This window comes from Dasypus novemcinctus, chromosome 20 (assembly GCF_030445035.2).
Source record: "Dasypus novemcinctus isolate mDasNov1 chromosome 20, mDasNov1.1.hap2, whole genome shotgun sequence".
In the NCBI taxonomy this organism is placed as follows: domain Eukaryota; kingdom Metazoa; phylum Chordata; class Mammalia; order Cingulata; family Dasypodidae; genus Dasypus; species Dasypus novemcinctus.
Window position 1 is genome coordinate 29,083,809 of NC_080692.1, and position 22,557 is coordinate 29,106,365.

The following is a 22,557-nucleotide window of genomic DNA, read 5'->3' on the forward strand; positions in this document are numbered from 1 at the left end:
GCATGGCTAGGTACACACACAGAAAGAAGGAAAGGGGAGAGAAAGAGAAAAAAATTCCAGAGAGGGAAAGAAATGAACAACAGCACCCAGGGGTTAGGAATAAACAATATAAGGTTTCTTAAAGTAATTGGACAAATTGAAAATAAAATCGAAAATTGAAAAAAAAACAACACATTACCAGCTATCAAAAAAAAAAAAAAATTTGAGGGTTTGAGGTGAAGTGAAGCTGAATTTGTCAACAGGAAGCTATGGGTTCTGCACCTCTATTTATATAAACAACATTTGCTTTTTCCATCTTGGGTTCTGCCCAGAAGTTGATGTCTGACTGCTGCTTCAGACTCTGCTTGAGTGGTTTAAAAAAAAATTTTTTTTTTAAACTGTGGCCACCTGTTTCTCTCTCCACTACAGGCAAACCTCAGCAAGTCACTTTCCCTGATGTTGGGTTGGTAAAAATGCTAAGAGATAGAAAGATTTCTACTTTAACTGGAGCGCTGAGTTGTTAACTGAATCTTCAGCTCCCTGAGTAGGCTCTAAGGACGGCCCCTCCTGCCAGTCCTCCGCCGTGCTCCTGACTGCCTTCCATTCTGCCGTGTAGGTGCCCAGATTCATCAGGACGCCTTTACCGCACTTGCCAAATTCCCCTCTCCTGCAGATGGGTGAATTCCCACCTTCTGCCCTCCTGGCTCCCCTGCCCCATGTCAAAATCTGTCCTCACTCTCCAACCGCCCTATCGCCCTTGTCTGGTGTTCCTCATTCTGCAGCTCCTAATTAGGTGTGAAGTATCTGAACACCCAACTTTTGCCAAGAACACCCCTAAGTGCGGTAGGGAGGAGCTTGTGGCTAGCAACACATACTGACTGATGTCATCAAAAGAAAGGTCCAGAAGTGGGGAGACCAGCTGGGGTTTGCACATCTGCCAATGAGTCAAAAGAATACTCAGAGAAAGTGTACGTGGAACTCTAGAGAGAATGGTGCGCACCTGAATTTCCAGAATGTGTTCATTCGAAGAGAATGGAGAATCTTTTTTCAGTCATAAGAATGAAAGGTGGAAAAAGTTAGGCTCAGAGCAGGATCAACTCATTTTGGGAAGAGAAAGTAAGGGTGAGCCCTTTAGGTGAGTAGATGAAGTTCTAGCTACTGTAGGATTTCAAGGTACAAAGAAGACATTCAATCTCAAAAATTGCCTACCCATACTTATACCAAATCCTTGCATTTCAACATTAAAGATCCATTATTTTGGTAAAAGAAAGAGAAATAACCACCAATCACACTCTTCTGAAAAATAAATTGGAAAAAATATATTTTAAAATGTTTAATTTGCTGTTAATTACATTCACAATGTTGTTTTACCATCCTTACCATCCATTACCAAAACTTTTAACAACACTGCAATTTATATTTGAATATGGTTAAACGGGGAAATGTTAGGCTGCAGACATGGTACTAGAATAAAAATTTAAAAAAAACAACCACCCATGGAACTGCACAACACAGTGAACCCTAAGGTAAACCATGGACTATAGTTAATAGTACAATTATGAATTTGTGCTTTCATAAAAAATGTCTAATTTGCATTATACACAATTCTGGGATTGAGATGCTGTCTGGTGGGAATGCCACCTCTCGTTCAACACACAATAGGAGAGTCAGCTCATGAAAAGATTCTTGAATGATTCTTGGAAACTCTGTACCTATGAGTTCCCAATATGCATTTGTTATCTTTCTTTATATGAGTACACTTAATTCTAGAGACCGTGTGGAGTAGAGATTATATGCTTTGGGCTTTTAAACTAGCACTTCTCTTTAATCAGTTGTGCAAATCCCATTAAACTTAATTGTCCCTTAACAGCAAGTATCTGATTATCATGTAGCTAGTTTTCTGAACAATGGAAAGACACATCCAATTGTTGCCTTTGCTTTGTTCTCTCAAAGACCCCTAATTTCTATTTGAATTCCACTGGCTTTTATAGAAAAATATTGAGATATTCAGAGCAAGGGTCTATAATAAATGATTCGTAACTTATTATAATGGGATTTTATTCTATTACGTTGTGGACTGATGTCCTAATATAGGATATTTCTTCCGCCTATAAAGCAGACACAGGTCATTGTGAATTAGACCGCATCTGGGCTTCAAAGAAAATGAATAATGTGTTTAAATCCAGAGAATCACAGAATTAAAAGAAACATTAGAACTACTGTAAATTTAACCTTCTCATTTTAAAGATGGGGAAATTAAACCAGGACCTAAAGAGAGAAAGTGACTTATCAGAAGCCACATGATCTCTGCCAGAGCTAGGATAGGGATGTGGGTTTTTAAAATGTCATGTTTTATTTGCTCTTTCATATTAACCATTAGGCAAACTTTCTGCCTACATATTAAAACTGAGATCCAAGTTCCCTTCTTAGGCCCAAATTTAAACCATTCTGGAAGTAATTTAACACACAGTCTCTACAGACTTTGGTAAGGGACAAGGATGAAAGAAGTAGCAACAACTCAAGGAAGCTCAACCCAATGGTATTCCTATTCATAATTGTATCTAATTTGCTTTGCGTAGGTGGGCTAACCTCCATACCATCATAAATGAATAAGTACATGTAATGTACTTTCCAGCTGTACTTCTAGATTGGACAACTGCATGAAAAAAATTGATAAGGAATCATAGGTTCAAATTCCATACCTAGCATAGTCACCTCTCTTTAGCTCCAGCCTCTGAGTTAAAGACAACATTTTGGCTCTTAACATACTGCTAGTAGGATTGTATATTTCTTGGCTCTTTTGGAGAATTTTCTAGTACTACAAAAATTACCATGACCCTTCTCAGAAAGAAGACTGCCAGGCAAATGCTAGGAAAATCAGGCAAAATAGTAAAGAATAAAGAGAAACATGTAAATGAATGTGGAGTTAGCCTAGAAAACTCTTGAAAATAAATGAATGGCTAGTCAAAAAAAGAAAAATATCTTCTACTCTAATTTCTATCTCAGATTCAAAAGGTAAAGATTATTAGCTGAAAGTTTAAACTTCTCTGAATTGCATGTTAAATTTTTTTGTGTTAGCCACATGGTCATTGTTTATCTGTTGAGCCTACGATATTGGGAAGCAGTAAAAATGTGCAAGAATATAGATTATTGTATTGTATATACAGAAAAATGAGATAAATGGTACCATTTCGAGTCAAAAATCAAAGAGTGGGGGCAAAAGCTGAACATTGCAAAAGGATTGGTTCAGGAAATACTAATGTCTATGGATTAGCTGACAATGTTACCTCAGCAAGACATTCCCTTTTCCTAGAGCATTCCCTTCTTTCCACCCACATATTCATTCTTTGATCTTCCTTGGACATCACAGACCATTGGGTCTCTGCAAATCCACATTTTCACAGGGAGGAAGCCGGAAGTAGTTGGAGCGGCGGAGTCGCCTTGGGGGCAGACCAGCCATCTGCCGGCAAAGCTCGTCTAGAAGAGAAGCAGAGCATGATGGAATGAAAATGAAGGAAGATAACAAGGGCTCATGTTTTAAGGGGGAAAGAGTTTGCTAGTGTGGTAGTGAAAAAATGGACAAGAAATAGATTTGAGTTAGAACCACAGCTTTGCCACTTAACGACATATTTACTACTTACTAGAAAGTTTAGCTTTTCTGAAACTCACTTTCCCTTTCCGTAAAATAAGCACTAAAGTATTTACTTCAACAGTGTAGTTGTTAGCATTAAAATGAAGTAATGTGTGCCAAGTACTAGCATAGTATAAGAAACATAGCAGGTGGTCAGTAAAGGTTAGGATCCTTTGTACCCTAGCTGCCAATTCTTCTAATCAATGCTTCTAATAGGAATGATGAGGTCCAATCATTCAATACACATTTAAGTGTTTACTACGTGCAAATAGCTAACCTTAGTAACTCCCCTGAGACGCTTGAAAGTGCCTAGAGTCCCAAATACTCATCCTCAATCGCAAGGTGCTTCCCTTGCAGGTGGCTTGCACAGAGCCAAGCAGGGTAAGCAGCAAGTTTCCTTCTGCGAAGTTAACTACAGCTCTTACTCAGGACCTCAGCACAAGCGGGCTGGTGAGTCAGAAGTGACAGTGTCTGTGGTGCCTCCACCAACCACAGCCATCATTTGGGGCTGGCTATGGGTAAAGGTGAGAAGTAAGTCTGTTCCCACCATGCATGGTCTATAACCACTCATACTTTGGACCCTGTAATTGCTTTTTGCTCTAAAAAGTCTTTCTGCCTTCCTCTACCTCTGAAATTTCACAATAAGCACTCTTAATGATTCTTGAATTTGGTGGACTGTGTTTATGATACAGCCACAGTTTCTAAATGTCCATTCTGTTTATTTATAAGTCCTATCCAAACCTTACTATCTACCAATTGGTGAGTTGTGTTTTTTTTTTTCTTTTTAGACTTATGAACATGGCCGATGACTAGTAGAGTCTCTTATCTATAACAGCTGACTTGGCCTTTTCACCTAGAACCCCCATGAACGATCCCCCGTGGGGCCAGTGCCTGAAAGCTGTATGTGTAGGAGACGTTAGTTACGATCTAGTTTGAAAGGGATCTATATAATTTCCCTAGTATGGTGTTTGTATACTGAGCACGGTGCTTTCTTTACATCCCTTTTGGGGAGTGCCGTGATGAGGCGCCGACCTATGGAAACTGACAGGGTGGGCTAAAGTCAGGCCTTGGTTCCTCGCTGCTGCAATGTGGTGGATCCCTTAGCACTGGGTCCCTTTATACCTTTCTCACAACCATCCCTGCCCACTAGACACCCAGACATCAACTTACCTTTCATTACTTCGTGTTCCTTACAGACCAAGCGAGTACAGACCTCCTTGTTGACGATGTATGTACGTCGTAAACTGGCAGAGTCCCAGCGTCATGGTCAAGGAGACAGAAACAGGTATTGAGAGGGAGAACTAACCTTGGACGAGGATGTCTCTTCAACTCTGGTATTCTTCTCTTTCGCCAATCATTTCTCCCCACTTAGATTTCCTTAAGGGTTTTGGATTTTTATTCCCCAGAGAAGTATAGGGTTTTCTCAGTGACACTGTGTATACTCCTTCTCCTAGAATCAAGTTTAATATTCCTCCCCTCTGTTTTCTCCTGTTATAGCTGGGTCTTATGCGTCAGACCCTTTTTTATCAGGTAATAAATTCAATATGCCAGTATTTCCCTCACAACTCTCCCTCCTCCAGCCTCAGCTTCATTTGCCTTCTATTAATAGTAATGGCATCTAGTCTTGACAGTCATCCTGCTCTCTGTACTCAAGCAGATTCCAGGTTCTACTAGGCACCCTCAGGAATAGCTAGGAGAGTTGGGCTTAAAACTGCTGTCCTGGGAAGTGGATATGGCTCAAGCGATTGAGCTCCCACCTACCACATGGGAGGTGCTGGGTTTGGTTCCCAGTTCCTCCTAAAGAAGCTGAGCAAGACGGTGAGTTGACACAACAAGTTGGTGCGGCAAGCTGACACGACAAGATGACTCATCAAGAGGCACAAGTAGGAAAACATAATGAGAGACACAGCAAAGCAGGAAGCAGAGGTGGCTCAAGCAATTAGGTGCCTCCCTCCCACATAGGAGGTCCTGGGTTCAGTTTCCAGTGCCTCCTAAAAAAAAGAAGACCCCCACACAACAAACAGACATAGCAAATGCAAACAATGAGAAGGTGGGGAGAAATAAATAAATCTTTGAAAAAAACAAACAAAAAACATCTGCCCAGTCAAAAACTGGAATTCCATGGCGGGTGCTCACTGGCTAGTAAGATGAAAACACTACATGGAACATGTTCTCTGGGTATTCTGGGATCTCTTACCTGGTGAAGCATAACTGATGAATGCATTGCTTGACTGGTCGATGTACAGAGTAGAGTCTTGTGCAAGGAAATTTCTCATCCCGGCACTCTGAAAAAGACCAACACAAAAAATAGAGAGATCTCAATAGAGAGGCATAAACAATGGTTACAGTGAAGGGGAAGGGGAGATAGAATGGGAAAAAATATATAGTAGTGTCTACAGAGAATCACTGTAAATTGGAGCATTTCTTTCTTGCTCATCAAAATAGAGCAAGAGGAAATTGGCAAAAATGAAATTTAGATGCTCCCTACCTGGAAGCAAAGTGGGATAAAATAATTTCTAAGAGCTCTTCTAGTAAAAAGTCCTAGGATTATCCAGGAGGCAATATGAAACATCAAATTGAAATGCTGATGATTGGATTTGGAGGATGCAAATTCATGGGTGGGTCCCTACAATTAGGGAAAGTAGCTTCAACCTTGACATCTATGGTAATTTTGAGTCCTCACAGCCAAATTGATTTCATTTCCCAACCCACAAACCACCAAATAAAGACACAAATAGCCACATCTATCAAACAGGGGCTGTTTCAGGACCATGCAGCAGCAATCCCATCTCTTTCCCATGACTTTCAGGAGAAGAGCTCATAAAGAAGTGGGGAAAGCAAAAATACTCCTTGAAAAAGAATTGAAAGTAAACTTGATGTACCAAGCATCCTCCAATCCTCCAAGGAAGAAGGCAATAAAGAAGTCAAGGGAAGGAAAAAAAAGCTTAAGAAAAAGACATGCAGGAAGCAATCATACCTGCAGTGGTGTTTTTGTCATTGGGCAAAGCTGAAAAGCAGAAATTTTGCTGAGTTATTACTAGCTCCAGAAGTCAATGTATCTGTCATGTTGTCTGTATCTGTCATGTTGCTTCATTCAGAACCCACTTGGGGTCCCCGTGAAGAGAGAACAAGTTAATAACTTTTAGCAGTTTCTAAAAGAACCCGTGATGAGCTGTTTTGAGCCATAAAACTGAAGAGATTTAGGTGTTAGGATGGAAAATCTGATTTAGCCTTTCCTCTTTCTCCCAGAAATTCACTGCACTATGAGTATCTTTGTCTTGTTGAAAAGGAGCAAATTTAATAGGAACACAAGCAGATAGCCATATGCCCAGAAGAGCTTCACCCTAGTACTAAGGAGAGAAGGAATTATTTTATATATATATATTTAACATCTTACAGGAGATCCTCCCTCACAAGAGAAAAATTCTTCTCTGTAGATTAGGTACATCGTCATGGGTAATTGTTGGGTAAAGGATAGTGAAGGTCACAGCAATGGCCAAACCTAAACTAGGGGCATGTTAAAAATGGGTCTAGTTTGCAAATGGAGAACAGGTAGAGTTACATGAATGCTGAGGAAATAGATCAATCAGGAAAGTTACCTAGAAAATGCCATTGGAAGAGTAACTGATAGGCTGCTAGGAAGTATGCAAGGTGATCTCATCTACTCCATGATTTCAATTGCTGGTTTATATGTTGATACATATCTAGCCCAGGCTTCTCTTCCCCCCACCCCCCCACCCCTGAGTTGTCTACTCTCTGTGTCCATTAACTGTGTGTTCTTCTGGGTCTGCTTGCATTCTTGTCAGATAGCACCAGGAATCTGTGTCTCTTTTTGTTGCATCATCTTGCTTGTCAGCTCTCCATGTGTGCGGTGCCACTCCTCAGTGGGCTGCCCTTTTCTTGGGCAGGGCGGCTCTCCTTGCGGGGCACATTTCCTGTGCGTGGGACTCCCCTACGCAGGAGACACCCCTGTGTGGCAGGGCACTCCTTGCATGCACCAGCACTGCGCGTGGGCCAGCTCACAACATGGGTCAGAAGACCCTGGGCACCAAACCCTGGACCCTCCATATGGTAGGCGGATGTTCTATCAGTTGAGCCACATCCACTTTCCCCAATTACTTTTTAAGAAAAAGTTCTTGGATTTTTCAAAGAGCCTTCAAATTCAACATGTCTTAAGTTGACAGGTAATTATCCTTCCCTTCAAATTCTTTAGTGAATTGTACCAGCACCGACTCAATAGCCACATCCAGAAATCTGGCCATCATTTCAACAATCCCCTCTCCCTTAGAGCACATGTTCAATTCCCACTGCCTCCATCTTGATTCAGGCAATTATATTTTATTGGGACTACTATGACAACGTTTCACTGGTTTTCTAGGTTCAAGGTTATCCCAGCTAAATCCATTCTCCATGTTACCAGCAAGAGTGATCCTTCCAAGGCACAAATCTGATTAGAACCAACCCCTGCGTAAACCCTTTTCACTTGGCTTTCATTTCCATCCTAAGCCTTTGCTCATATTGTTTTCTTCACCTGAAAAATTCTTCCCCTTCTATTCAGCTGGTTAATTTCTCCTTGTCTTTCAGGAAGCAGCTTAGTTAATGAGCTCTCCAGGATCAGTCTTTCCTAATCCCTAATGCTGAATTTAGTGGATGCCTCTTTCCATGTGTTTTCATAGCTTCTTCTGCTTTCACCAATTGGGTGCATTTTGGTACACTGAATAAATTGATCTTTTCACTTGTCTATCTTGTCTATTAGGCAAAAAAGACTAGTGGAAGAAAATCAGTTTTGTTCACTTTTATATCCCTGGTACCTAGGATAATGCCTGGCACATGACAGGATTTCAATAAATATTTGTTAAAATAATGCAGCTTTTCTAGTTTCTCAAATCTCCCCACTTGTAGGCTTTTCTCTAGCCTTTCCAATCGGTTTCCCCAATGTATCCAGCTCCATTTTGCTTTCCTACCTTTGCATTTGTTGTCCCCTCTGGCGGAATGCCCAACCCCTCTTGGCTGCCTGCCTTAACTCCAATTCTTTCAACATTACTTCTTCTAGAAAGTCGTCCCAGACATTATCCATTTGTCTCTCCCTTACCCCACCCGGTCTTGAAATCACTGAAAGAAAGACCACACCTTGGTATGTTGTGTATCAAACACCTAGCACAGTTTCTGCACTTTTGGGGCTCAAAATGTAGTCTGTACTCCTGTCTCTTTAGAATCCTTCACCCACCGCACTGCCTTCCCTAGTGGGCTCTGGGGAGAGTCCAGATGGCTCTGGTGTCCCTGGGATCCCCGATCTGAACTCACCCAGGTCATCTGTGGAAGGCGCGATATCAGCCAGAACTGAAAGAGACAAAACAGCGGGTGTGAGGGGGGCTTGGAATTCGAAGGCGGAAGGCAGAGAAGGAAAAGGGAGACTATTTGGGCTCATGTATTTTGTCCAAGGGAGTAAAATTACTGGAAGTAATTGCAAATATTTACTGAAGAACATCGCTTCTATCGACATTACACCAATGTCTAGAAGCCCTTATTATCGAGGCCTTATTTTAGAGATTAGCTCACTTCGTTCCCTCTTCCTAGAGGGCTAAAAGTCCTCTTTCCTTTTATTCTACCATCACTGAACAATACTCCCACAACCTTAATCCCTCTCCTAGAGATAATATTATCAGATTAATTCCAGAGCTGTGAGTGTTAGCAAGAATCGTACCATTTCTTCAGAACTGCAGTAAAACTTACCTGTTTCATCTGTAGGAGGATCATTCACGAGATCTGAGAAGATACGAAACAGGGAATGAAAAATGCAGTTAGGAAAAGGAGCAAAAGGGAGAAGGATCAGGAGGTGATTATTTAAAAACTGAAGTCAAAGCAGGGCTTTTGGGCAAATATAGGGGCTACCACAGAAGGAAATGGAAGAGACAGAAAGGATGAACATATTTAAAGAGTAGGTGCTGCGTAAAAGGGAGCTCTGTGCAGCCGGGTGCCCATCAATCGCTTCTCCAGTCCTTATTTTCATTTGCATGGACAGCCTCCTCAATCCTTCTATCCCCAATAAAAAACAAGCAAATGGGCAAAAAAGGTAATGCTTACTGGGGTCTTCTGTAAATGTTTCTGGAGTCACTTGAGTCACATCATCTGAAAATAAAAATCAGGAAACATTTTCTGACATTCCCTGTCCTGCTCCCTCTCTTGCATTCCCAATAAGTGAAACTGTTGAGTACACAACCCAACACGTCCCACGTAGCCCACGACTGTTCATGCTGGCCTCCCCACCCTAAGTCTTTTTCCTGTAACTCAAACATTGTACTTGCCTAGTGCCTAGACTATCCTGTTTCTTTTGTTTGCCTGATTAAGCAGAGAGGGGGAGTGGGGAGTGAATAAATAAATCTTAAAAAAAAACAACAACAATACAACAAAGCAGTGTGTGCATTTAAATATTTAGCAAATGTTCTATCTGTAATTATCCTACACTGTAAACTGCTTTTACTCATAATCTATTTTATCCACTAGGTGTCAGCATATTCACATACTTTGCTTTGACTTTTCGTGGTGTGTGGGGTGTGTAAAATTTCACATTCTAAATGTTAACTTTGAATCTGGGGAGAATCAATATTTTATAAAGGATAACAGAATTACTGATAAATATAGGGGAGGTGAAATACAAATAAGGCATTTGTAGGAGTTTCTCCTGCTTAATTCACACCTCCATTTTTTAAAAATTCCAGATAGAAAATCATCAGCTCTGACCAAAGAACATCTTTACTTTTAATACTTTGCATATGGTTCCTTCTTTTTGAACAAATTTTGATCAAAAGAATCCAAGCCTGTTCCAGTACCTCAGGATATTTGAAAAATCACTGACCTGAATCATTCGCTCTAGCCTAATCCTGCCCAGCTCTGTTCCCGCCCAGCCTCACAGAAACAGGAGTGAAGCACAGGGGACAGGCGGTCTGAGAACATGCTTGCTTCTCCTTGGCCTCTCAGGGCAGAGAACTACTTTTCTGTATTTACCTCAGTTTACCAACCTTTTCCATGAGCTATCACCATATAAATTTCTTTATCTAGAAGTCATAGACTAGTCTCTGAAAAGGAATCTTAAGGAAACATTTTCATCATATTTCATAATGTTCCTGCTAAAAATGCATCCCAAATTATAAAACCTGACTGGACTTTAACCTGTTCAGAAAGATGAATTCAGATTTTTCATTTTTCTCTTACTGAAATCTGATCGAGTTTCAGAAACAACGCTAGGTAAAAAAAGAAATTTTTATTTCTATGTACAAGGACCTACAGTAAGAAATAGTTTTTGTCCTGTGCCCCAGTACACATATATGTAAAACTAACAATTTTTATAAAATCCTTTATTCTTGCAATGTACATGTAGTGTTTTCCATTATATTTATTTTACTCTATTCTAATTCAATTTTTTTTAAAAAGACAAAAATAATACCACTTGTGTCCCAATACACTGATTTATGACCATTAATGGATTGCAGAGCTCTCGTGGGCTAGGAAAAGCAACAGTTAAGTTATAATTATGTTGAATTTTTTTGAGGCAGGGTGGAGTTGTTCTACAAGGTTTCCTTCATCAAGCTGAAGGAAGTGGTCCTTTAGGAGCCAAAACTTCTGGCTTCTGTCCAGATGTGTCACACTTTCACTGTACTACTTAAATGATTTCTTACATGGGTAGAAACATGCTTTCCGCAAGGATTAGTGGGCATTTTCTGAGTGAGTTAAGATATATACAGATGGAGTAGAAGCGAGCAGTGGTCATAAGAGGTCTTGGTAAAGGTATTCTAATGGTAAAAAACAGACAAGAAGGTTTTTATGAATGGGGAGGTAATAGGAGATTGTGGAAACCAACAGACCTTGGCAGTCTATCTTGTGGCACATTGCAGATTCTTTGATGCTTCATTCACATTATCCTAATAAGAACCCCAAGAAAGCCCAAATCCTAGGTTTCACTTACCTCCTCGCTGAGCATTGACCTGGAGAGTTATCCAGTCTGTACCAAAGGAAGAAGAAAAGGGATTGATTTACTCCAGCTCCAGACCACATAACCTTTTTACAGGACATCCCAGAACATAATGGAAAACACAGCAGTACTTTCTCTTTCTGTGGTTTTACTCCTTTATAGCTCAAGACAAAAAAAAAATTACTCAGACCATTAGTGCTCCACACAAACCTGGCTGGAAGAGACGCACTCAAGAAGAAAGACCAGACGTCCGTGGGAATAAAGCCCTGCGCTGCTCTGCCCTAACTCAGGCTGCCTTTGGCCCTCCGTCCCAAGCAGGAGGCACAGGGGCCTCTTCCACCGAGAGGACCAGCAGCCTTTCTAGTGTGCACTGGCCCTCTAGCCACAGCTCCCCCACTAGCCACACTCCTGAATGAGGCAGAGCAACTGTGTTCTCACAGTCTATGTCAGACTGAATGAGAAAAGAAAAGAAAGTAGGTTTTCTTAAAATCTGAGATTCACTTTCTGTGGCCAATCTTATATCGATCTTCTGTGAAATCCGTGAAGATCATTTTACTTTTGTGTGTACGTGTGGCACATATATGTTGCGTGCATGAGGGTGCAAGTGTTTGTTAGGTGTTAGTGTAAATACACCCCCTGTTTTCCCTCCCTCAGCATTTAAATTTGGTCCAGTTTCTTCTTAGGTAGGCTCTCTTGGTTTGCACGCATGTGTATACCAGCTGCTTCTTCTTGTGCTATGTATGTTTACTTATATATTTGTGGGTGTGGCTCTTGGTTATGTGCATTTGTGTGTCTTAGTTTCATAACTGTCAGGAAACCTTTCCCAAGTCTGAGGCCATGTCTATTCACATCCCTGCCTTTTCTCCTTTGACATAAAATTTATTCTTTTCTTCTCTCTGATAGCAATCCTAGGGATCAATAGCAAGCTTCTCTCCTCCCATTTCCCTGGAACCTCCTTGCAACACCTGTCTGACACACACATCCCCACCCACATGTACAGCTGAAGAGCTGGCATTTTAGGGAATGTTAGAATAGAGGGAGCGGATGTGGCTCAAGCAGTTGAGCACCTGCTTCCCATAGGGGAGGTCTGGGGTTCGGTTCCCAGGGCCTCCTAAAGAAGATGGAAACAAACAAAAAGCGAAAACAAATGTAAAGGGAAGTGGACTTGGCCAGTGGTTAGGGCTTCCATCTACCACATGGGAGGTCCACGGTTCAAACCCCAGGCCTTCTTGACCCGTGTGGAGCTGGCCCATGCGCAGTGCTGATGCGTGCAAGGAGTGCCCTGCTCCACAGGGGTGTCCCCGCGTAGAGGAGCCTCCTGCGCAAGGAATGCGCCCTGTAAGGAGAGCCACCCAGCGCGAAAGAAAGTGCAGCCTGCCCAGGAATGGCGCCGCACACACGGAGAGCTGACACAACAAGATGATGCAACAAAAAGAGACACAGATTTCCATGCCGCTGACAACAATAGAAGCGGACAAAGAAGAACACACAGTGAATAGACACAGAGACCAGACAAATGGGGTGGGGGCGGGGGGAGTAGAGAGAAATTAAGAAAAAAAAATGTAAAAACCAAGTAGGGGAACCAATGTGGCTCAGTGGTTGAGCACCAGCTTCCCACATACGAGGTCCTGGGTTCATTCCCCCGCCCGGGTACTTCAAAAAAATTAAAATAGAGATAGGGACTCACCAGAGGGGATGATGAGTGCAGTGAGAAACAGCAGCATCTTGGGTCCCAAGAAGAGCATATCTAACAGGGATTGTGGGTAGAGAAGAGAGTGTAAGACACATCAGAATTTCCGTTCCAGGGAAGGGGACCGCTCGGGTCTCGTCTCTTTGTTTGCCCAGGAGCTTTCCAAATTCTCCTTCTGACACAAACCCTTTCTCTTTTTGCCTTCTCATCTTCCACCCAGCATTTATTTCTACATCAAGTTCTATTCTTGCATTATTCTTCCTCTCATTACTCTTTTCTACCAACTCAGAGAAATGTTTAAATTCTAATCAGTCTGTGCTTGCTCCGACCCTGTGGCCTATTTCTCTCCTAGTGTCTAACCTTCCTTGTTGCTATATGTGCCTTCTTGATGTCTTCTGCCCACCCTGGTGACTCTTTTCATTTGAATTACATGGAGACTGGAGGAGAGGGAAATCTGCTCAGTTCTACATTCAGGGACATTCCCCGTTGCCCCTCTCCTGTCCCTCAACACACACATGCAGGCATGCAAACACACACACCTCCTCTGTCAATTTAGAGTTTTATACAAACTACTCACTGTCTACGGTGCTCTGCTCTTTCCACCGAGTCGTTTGGCTCTTGAAACGGAGTCTCTCTCCTTCTCACGCTCTTCCTACTTTGGCTAGAAAATAAGATGAATAGGGCCACTCCCTGGAAAGGACTTCAAATTTGACCTAATCTGAAACAATGAGGGAGAGAGGGAAAGCCAGGCGGGAGGAATAGAATCAGTTACAATTGGATGGAAAGAAAAAGGACTGAGGGTTTGGTCGCCCCCACCCTCGTTCCCAAGGTTATGACCACACTGGTGAGATACTGCTGCGCCCCACTGGGCTTGTCCAGGCTCATAGATGCCTTTCTGCCAACAGCCTAATTTCCCTCTCAAGATCTGGCCCCTGCCCCCTCTTTTCCCTCGGGTTCCTTCCTCCCTATTGGTGTGTTTTACTGCACATCACTAGGCTGTTTCTATCTATCTGGCTCTCTTCAGTGAGAGATCTTCACCCCCCTTTTTCACGTTCTTTTTTGATATTCATCTCTTCAACAAATTCCTCTACGTCTCTGTATTTCTCTTTCCTCATCTTTTTCTCTCGATCCACACACTCAGACTCTTCTTAGTTCCCCACCCCTCCTTGGATTCCTGCTTAATCCTATGCCCAAGCAAACACAGACAACATATGAGCTTTTTCTAAGAGAAAGGCTGGCTGTCTCAGGGTTAGGGGAAAGCTGAGGAATGTAGTACCCTCAGATCCTTTTCAAAGGTGTAGCAGCTCTATGGGGGGGATGCCAGGTTTATTCTGTCTTTGATGTTTGTTTAGACTTAAGCTGAACTTGGTTTCTGAAATATTAAGAACAAAATGCCATCAGATGCTCAAAAAAACAAAAGAAAATAAAACAAAACTGGGTGCCAAGTTCATTCTGCTTGCCTTATTCTCCTTTAGTCCTTTACCTCAGATCATGTAGTATGTAGACAACACTTTCTCTGATCCAGGAGTCTTAAAGACTATTTGCTTTTATTCATCAAGTTCCTAAGGATTAGACCCTAAAACATCTCTGCGTTGGAGGGAATAAACTTGAATTAGAAACTCTTAAATCTGAGGAATGGTTGATTTTATGCCCAGTAGATATATGCAGATTTCAAGTTATCAGTTTGTTCCCTCAGTCTGCATTGTGCATTTCACTGGTGGGCAAAAGAAGAGTATAGGTAGACAAAGAGCAGATAGCATTCATAGATTGCAGCCTGAAAGAAAGATAAAGAATGAATGACAAAATGGAGAGAAGAAAGAGAGGAAGAGAAGAAAGGAGGGAGGGAGGGAGGGAGAGTAAGCCAGCTAGCTGTCCAGGAGTGCTAGAAACAGCACTTCCTAAGCAGCTCCTGTTCCCTCTTAGGAAGCTGGACGTGCCCCATCTCTGAGATACATGGATTCTGGTCAGTCTTCAAAATGAATCTGAGTATAAAACACAGCTCTTCCTGATCTGCCTGGCCCAGAACTCATTCTTCTTCCATGTACTCCACTGTGAGATGGCAGAGACTGGAAAACAGATGTGATTCCAGTCTGGGGAGAGTCAGGGAAAGAAAAGGCAGGGAGTGGGGGAGGGCCAACAGAAAGGCAGATGCAAAGCAGTGCTAAGGCAGGGCACAGAATCGAGCTTAGAGCAACAATCATGTTTTCCATGAAGTACAGACAGATGGAGAAACTGAACCCGGGCCAGTCATTTGGCAGGGAGAGCAATGACCTCAACCCTGCTGGCCTCGCTAGAGACTCCAGTTTAGGAAGGCCGCCTCCCCAGGCGGTGGGAGGGGGCGCTCTCCTGGGGTCTTAGGGAGAGTCTGAAGCTAGAGCAGGGAAAATGGGAACAGAATGTTCAGAGCAAGGCCGAAGAGAGGCCGGGGCGGGGGGCATCACCGCAGAAGAAAAGGAGAGGCGCCAGGCAGGAACTGGCGGAAGAGCAGATACAACATATATTGTTGCTGGGCAGAGGCTTTCAAGAAGGCAGTAGAGTTCAAGGTAGTTTGGTTAATTTCTTCTTTTAGCACAGATCCCCATTTTGTTCAGAAGCCTAGGCTTAGAGAGCCTCATACTTACTTCCCGCAGGTCATTTGGTCAGTCACCCTCCTATTACACCAGCAGTTGGTCATCTCTTAATCTCGTCAAGCCAAATCGCCCCGATGGTCAGAAATGAGCAAACGCCATCTAGGGAAGTTAGCCCATCATCTCCTGAGGTGCTCCCAGCACTGGGGAGGGGCGCCCTGGCCAGCAGCCCACACTCCCACCCTACACTGGCGGATCTCCTGGGGGTAGACAACACATTCACCAGCAAAAGGAAAGCCTGCCCTGAAATCAACTCGCAGGTGAAGAAATTACTTTTATGTCTGGGCTCCCCAGGAAAATTTTAGTTTTTGGAAAAGGTCCCTAATCAGTGGAAGATGGGTAAAGTGGGAAGAAAGAGAGGGGAGGCAGAGATGCAAGACAGCAGGCTGACTTCATCCATCTGTTTATTGGCCTGCAAAGAATACACCCATTGGCTGAAGGCCTCTGGGCAAATGTACAGAAACGTTATTATTACAGTCCAAACCAACTAAATTAAACCCAGGGGCTAAACACACACAAAGATTCCCATAAAAGGAAGGAATGGAAGGGAGGAGGGCTACATGGGGTGGGGATGGAGGAAGGGAGGGAGCAATGTGTGGAGAAGAATGAAGCAATCAAACAACAGCCAAACTCAAAAGACAGACTTACAGCAGGCGTTAGGAGCCAGGAGACACGTATCCTCAGATAACTTGGGAAAGGGGAAACTTCCTGCTTCTCAGTAGCCCCCACCCACTACAGTATACTTTTGTTCATGCCGCTGTGGATTGCATTTGTCCGCCAGAAGGTTACATATTGTCTCTTCCCAGAAACCTTTTCTGGGCCCTTTTACCTCTGAAGAGTTAATCGTTCCCTCTACTGAATTCCCGCTCTTCCTTTGTATACTTACACCATCAAATTTATTGAACTTTCTTTCTTTCACACATCTTTAATCCCTATTAGGTTGAGTTTCTTCTGATGGCAGAAGCTAGGTGTTACTCATCTCTAACTGACATAATGGTTAGCACGTAAGTACCGGTGAATTGAATTAAACCAAGATGAGGACTTGATCTAGTAACTTCCCATTTCCAAGATATGAACAATCAAAAGCTGAGTCAAATGCAGAGTGGAGGATCAAGTTCTAGAGTGATAATCAGTTTGAGGATATGAGTGAGTAGACATCTAAACAATGTCGACGTGTTATGAGGGGGATAGATTGAAAAGAAATAGGTCACCTGAGGATAGAGAAATTGGGCAAAACAAAGGATATAAAATCAGTGCATGCCAACATATGTAACTGATATCTACGAATAATTAGTGCAACTGTCTCACCATTTTGCTTTGTGTGAATTTTCTGATAGTGCTGTTGATCTTATACTGTTACATCCATATTTTCTTGAGTATGTGGATATAAAATGGTTGATCCAGGTTCAGGAATCTGTTAAAGTTTCTGGAAAAAAAAACAAACAACAGCTGGCTACAGAGAAACAAAATTGGACAAATACTAGAAATTCATTAATGGAAGGGAAATCTCCATCTTCTCATTCCACCTGCCAGGAGAAGGAGAAGGAGAAGAGAGAAAGGAGAAGGGAGAAGAAGGGAGGAAGAGGAGGAGGAGGAGGATGAAGAAAGGGAGGGATTTTGTAATTTGTATGGAAGAAAAAAAAAACAGAAAAGTGCAATATACATGACTATTAATAATAATGTCTATTGGGAAGCAGATTTGGCCCAACGGATAGGGTGTCTTCCTACCACATGGGAGGTCCAGGGTTCAAACCCAGGGCCTCCCGACCCATGTGGTGAGCTGGCCCACGCGCAGTGCTGATGTGTGCAAGGCGTGCTGTGCCATGCAGGGGTGCCCCCCGCAAAGGGGAGCCCCATGCACAAGGAGCGCGCCCCATAAGGAATGTTGCCCAGCGCAAAAAAAGTGCAGCTGCCCAGGAATGGCACCGCACACATGGAGAGCTGATGCAGCAAGATGATGCAACAAAAAGAGACACAGATTCCAGGTGCTGCTGACAAGAATACAAGCGGACACAGAAGAACACACAGTGAATGGACACAGAGAGCAGACAACTGGGGTGGGGGGGAAGGAGAGAGAAATGAAAAATAAATCTTTAAAAAGTAATAATAATAATGGCTATTATAATCATTAGTTATTTCAGTACATTTATAAGTGTACTTTTTATCTATGTTCTAAACATTCTCTAAAAAGGTCCAATGTTAAATTATTTGGAATTATGTATATATACAAATTAAATTTGTACAAAGCTTGGAAAAAATAAAAAAATAAAAAGGTCCAATGATCCTCACCTCCATGTCTTTGCCAACTTGTATAATCTCTTCCCCTTGAATGTGGGCTGGACTACTTCTAAGCAAATAGAATACAGCAGAGGTAATGCGGTGTAACTTCCCAGATTAGGTTACAAAAAAACTGAGGCTTCCAACTTGGGAGGTTTCTCTCACTCTCTTGATCTGAAAAAAGCTAGATGCTACTGGTGAGGTACAACAGAAAGGAACTATTGTCACTGGCCAACATTCAGCAAACTGAGGCCTTTCAAAAACCACATGGAGACTGATATATTAATATGAAACACCATAATAAAGTAGTTATTATAATATTTTAGCTATTAATAGAAACTATTAGGAATAACAGTTAATGTTTATGGAGTATTTACCACGTGGTAGGCACTATGCTAAAACATAAGTATGATTATGCCACATTAATTCTATACCTCCTTTCAAAATTAGTACATTTCATAGGAAAACAAATAAAAGGAAGGAGATGAATAAAAGAGGAGATACAGGAAGAGGGACAGAAAAGAAGGGAGACACACAGAGAGGAAGGAGGAAAAGAGGGAAGGAGAGAAAAAAGGAAGTGAATTGAAGAAAAACTGTAGAAACCACAGACTTTATATCATCTACTACTATAACTCACCTGAAATGTAGAAAACCCAGTTTATAAAAAAAAAACTACAGCAGAATATCTCAGCCTACATGTAATATCAGGTATTAAAAACTGCTTTTTGACTTTGGATAAAAGGGGGAAATGGAAAGGACAAATGAGTTTATATGGCTATGAGTCTCCAAAAAAGAGTCATGAGTTCATCAGCGGGGTAACGCTTATGCACGCTTCAGCAGGGTACCAGAGACAACCAAAATAGATAGAAACCCAGGTACTAATTCTCCTGAGGGCTACAGAGACCCACAGATTCTATGGTCATGGCAGATGGCTCTGGAGTTCAGTGCCATGTAAGGTGGCCCTACTTTGGAGTTTGTGTTCCTGAGTGTGACAGAAATGGACTCAGATATGACCTTTCTACACATGCCTCTCCTGTTACTTTTACCAGACCTGTGGTTGGCATTGGGGTTGGTGTATATTCAGAAGACCTGAATCTCTGGACCATCCATGTGACAGCCAGGCCCTGAGCCTCAGCAGACTTGCAACTCCTACCTCCTGGTTTATTGGACTTACCCTGGCCAGCTAACAGGGAGGTGAAGGTCAACCACCACACCAGGGAGCCAAGAGTGCCTACATCTGCAAGCAGGAGAATTTCATCTATCATCCATGTGGAATCTAAGCCCACTCTTGATGTAGAGGGGGCCTGGACATAACCATCCCAGGGTCCACAGGATAGAGTCATAGAGTATGGATTAAAGTGGACTTACTGGTGTTCTGCTGTTGAAATATTGTGATTAGTAATGGAAGAAACTGTAGCATTGATGTGGAGAAAGTGGCCACGGTAGCTGCTGATGGTAAGGAGAGGGAAGAAGAGATATGATGTGGGGGAATTTTCAGGATTTGAAGTTGTCCTGGGTGGTGTTGCATGGACAGATGCTAGACATTGTGTGTCCTGCCATGGCCCACTGGGTGGACTGGGGGAGAGGGTAGACTACAATGTAGACCACTGTCCATGTGGTGCAGCAGCGCTCCAGAATGTATTCACCAGGTGCAGTGAATGTGCCACGATGATGGAAGATGTTGATGTGGGAGGAATGGGGTGAGGGGTGTGGGGGGTATATGGGGACCTCATATTTTTTAATGTAATATTTAAATGAAAATAAAGAAGAAGAAAAAAAAGAAAAAACTACAGAAATTTAAATTATTCTGCTGCTGGAAGAGAAATCTGAAGTACAAGTTTAATAATATTTAAATGTATACTATTTTGGGAAGCGGATTTGGCTCAATGGATAGAGCCTCTGCCTACCACATGGGAGGTCCACAGTTCAAACCCCGGGCCTCCTTGACTCGTGTGCAGCTGGCCCACGCTCAGTGCTGATGCATACAAGGAGTGCCGTGCCACACAGGGGTGTCCCCCACGTAGGGGAGCCCCAAGCGCAAGGAATGTGCCCCTTAAGGAGAGCCACCCTGTGCAAAAAAAGCACAGCCTGCCCAGGAGTGATGGCAGCACACATGGAGAGCTGACACAGCAAGATGATGCAACAAAAAGAGACACAGATTCACGGTGCCGCTGACAGCAATGCAAACAGACACAGAAGAACACATAGTGAATGGACACAGAGAGCAGACAATGGGGGGTGGGAGGCAGGGAAGGGAGAGAAACAAAAAAATAAATCTTTAAAAAAATAATTAAATGTATACTATTTTGATGAATTTGGTACGTTTATATTTACCACTTCCACAAAAGGTAGGACTGAATAAAAATGAATTTATTTTGGAGCTGAATTTAAAGTAATTAAATTTGGAGCTGAATTTAAATCTTGGAATGTAATTTCCTGATTTAGGAAAGCTATGGAAATTTTTTCTTTGGAGACAGACTTTTTATCGTAGTGACTTGGCATTGATATATTCCTAGAGGTAGGGTGGTGAGTTAGATGACTCATAATGGTTAAAACTGAATCTCATTGTAAGGAAATTAGAATTTGTTTATTCTGTGGGGTCACCTGCACCTCTTGCATTTTCCGGTATAAGAGTGAAGGGAGGAAAACGGACTTGGCCCAGTGGTTAGGGCGTCCGTCTACCACAGGGAGGTCCGCGGTTCAAACCCCGGGCCTCCTTGACCCGTGTGGAACTGGCCCATGCACAGTGCTGATGCGCGCAAGGAGTGCCGTGCCACGCAAGGGTGTCCCCCGCGTAGGGAGCCCCACACGCAAGGAGTGCGCCCCATAAGGAGAGCTGCCCGGCGTGAAAGAAAGTGCAGCCTGCCCAGGAATGGCGCCGCCCACACTCCCCGTGCCGCTGACGACAACAGAAGCGGACAAAGAAACGAGACCCAACAAATAGACACAGAGAACAGACAACCGGGGGAGGGGGGAGGGGGAGAATTAAATAAATAAATAAATCTTTAAAAAAAAAAAAAAAAAGTGAAGGGAGACGATGAGCACTGTCCTGAGAATGGGACGGGTAACACAGCACTACATCTTCAAACTACTCTTTATTGATTCCTCATGAATCTGTGATGTTTCCACTTGAAGGTCCATCTCCCCAATTCTCTTAATGGTTTAAAACAACAACTTACTATTTCCATGATTTTGCGTGCTGACCAGGCAGCAATTCCACTCTATAGGGTGCCGGCTCAGGCAGAGATACAGTTGAAAGATCAAAAATAGCCTCACCAAAAGGCTAGCAGTTGGTGGTCGGTGCCCTTGGAGAAGTCGGAAGGGGTTGTTAGTCAGGAGTCTCGGCTCTTGCATGCTGTCTCTCCACGTGACTCACTTGGCCTTCTCCCCAGGACTGGCCACTGAGAAACGAGGCATGCCAGGAAAGGAACACAGGTGTTGCCGAACTCTTCAGATTCAGCCTGGGAAGTTGCACAGCCTCCATCCCTAGCGTTCTGTTGGTCAATATAAGTTACAGGGTCTGTTCAAATTTAATGGGAGGGGAACTACACTCCACGTCTTAGTGGGAGGTGAGATAAGAAACACTTTACTCCACCACTGTGCCTCTGAAGTTAAATTGAGCCTTGTCAACAGGCTAGGTAAGTGCCAAGCCAGGAATGATGTATCTGCCTTTTCCTGAAATCTAATGCACCTCTCTCCCCAATTCTTTAAAAAACAAACAACAACAACAAAAACTAGGACCACTTTGCTGCACAAAATCACACACAGAGCAGCCTTATTGTTTTCTGCAGCGCAGTCCCTGCCGACCCTCCTTTTGAAATGTGCTCCCTTGGTATCTGTGACGTTACATATCTTCTTTTTCTTGGCTCCACTCCAGTGTTCTTTTAACACTTCCTCCTCTGCACTGCTAAGGCTTAAATGTTGGTATTTTCAAGGTTCCGCCCCCAGGCACTTCTCTTCTGATGTACTCTCCCTGGTTGATCATATCCACTCCCATATCTTCATTTACCACAATTTGGTTTACACCCCCAGTTCTATCTATATCTCAGCCTGATTATCTGTGTACTAGCTCCATCTCTGAATGTGCAACTGCTCCTTTCAGGTTGCTTGTCCAATAGGCACCTTGAATCAGTCAGGCTTTTATTAAAGAAAGCAGAGTTATTTCAGCAGAAAGGGATTCATTACAGGTTATGAAATGACTTGCAAAATCTGAGGGCTGCCTAGAAGAACAGACCCTAGGCCGAGTTTCCAGGAGTGACTTTCGAAAGACTGTCGTTACTTCCATCATCTGGAGGCACCTTCCAAACTGGGATGTTACCGCTCAGGCTCCAGAAGCACAGCAGCTAATGGATCCTCACTTCCGGCCTCTCCCCTCACTTGGCTG

The 22,557-nt window shown here is 42.9% G+C and overlaps 1 protein-coding gene across 1 annotated transcript; it reads right to left on the reverse strand.

Annotated features, from left to right (window-relative positions):
• Window positions 1–1,273: 1,273 nt before the first annotated feature.
• MFAP5 (microfibril associated protein 5) lies at window positions 1,274–13,952 on the reverse strand. The gene is made up of 10 exons (XM_058282733.2): window positions 13,847–13,952; window positions 13,267–13,326; window positions 11,574–11,609; window positions 9,695–9,739; window positions 9,344–9,376; window positions 8,915–8,950; window positions 6,588–6,617; window positions 5,808–5,895; window positions 4,781–4,854; window positions 1,274–3,456 (listed from the first exon to the last, which is right to left on the reverse strand). Exons 2-10 carry the CDS (start codon window positions 13,322–13,324, stop codon window positions 3,344–3,346), a joined length of 513 nt encoding a protein of 170 aa, XP_058138716.1. The 5' UTR covers window positions 13,325–13,326; window positions 13,847–13,952; the 3' UTR covers window positions 1,274–3,343.
• Between the last annotated feature and the right edge of the window lie 8,605 nt (window positions 13,953–22,557).

Coding starts and splice junctions, on each gene's coding strand:
- MFAP5 (XM_058282733.2), bottom strand. CDS start 13,324: ATGCTCTTCTTGGGACCCAAGATGCTGCTGTTTCTCACTGCACTCATC. Junction 9,377..9,694: donor AACATTTACAGAAGACCCCA/GTAAGCATTACC, acceptor GTATCTTCTCAG/ATCTCGTGAATGATCCTCCT. Junction 8,951..9,343: donor TCCTCCTACAGATGAAACAG/GTAAGTTTTACT, acceptor TGTCTCTTTCAG/TTCTGGCTGATATCGCGCCT.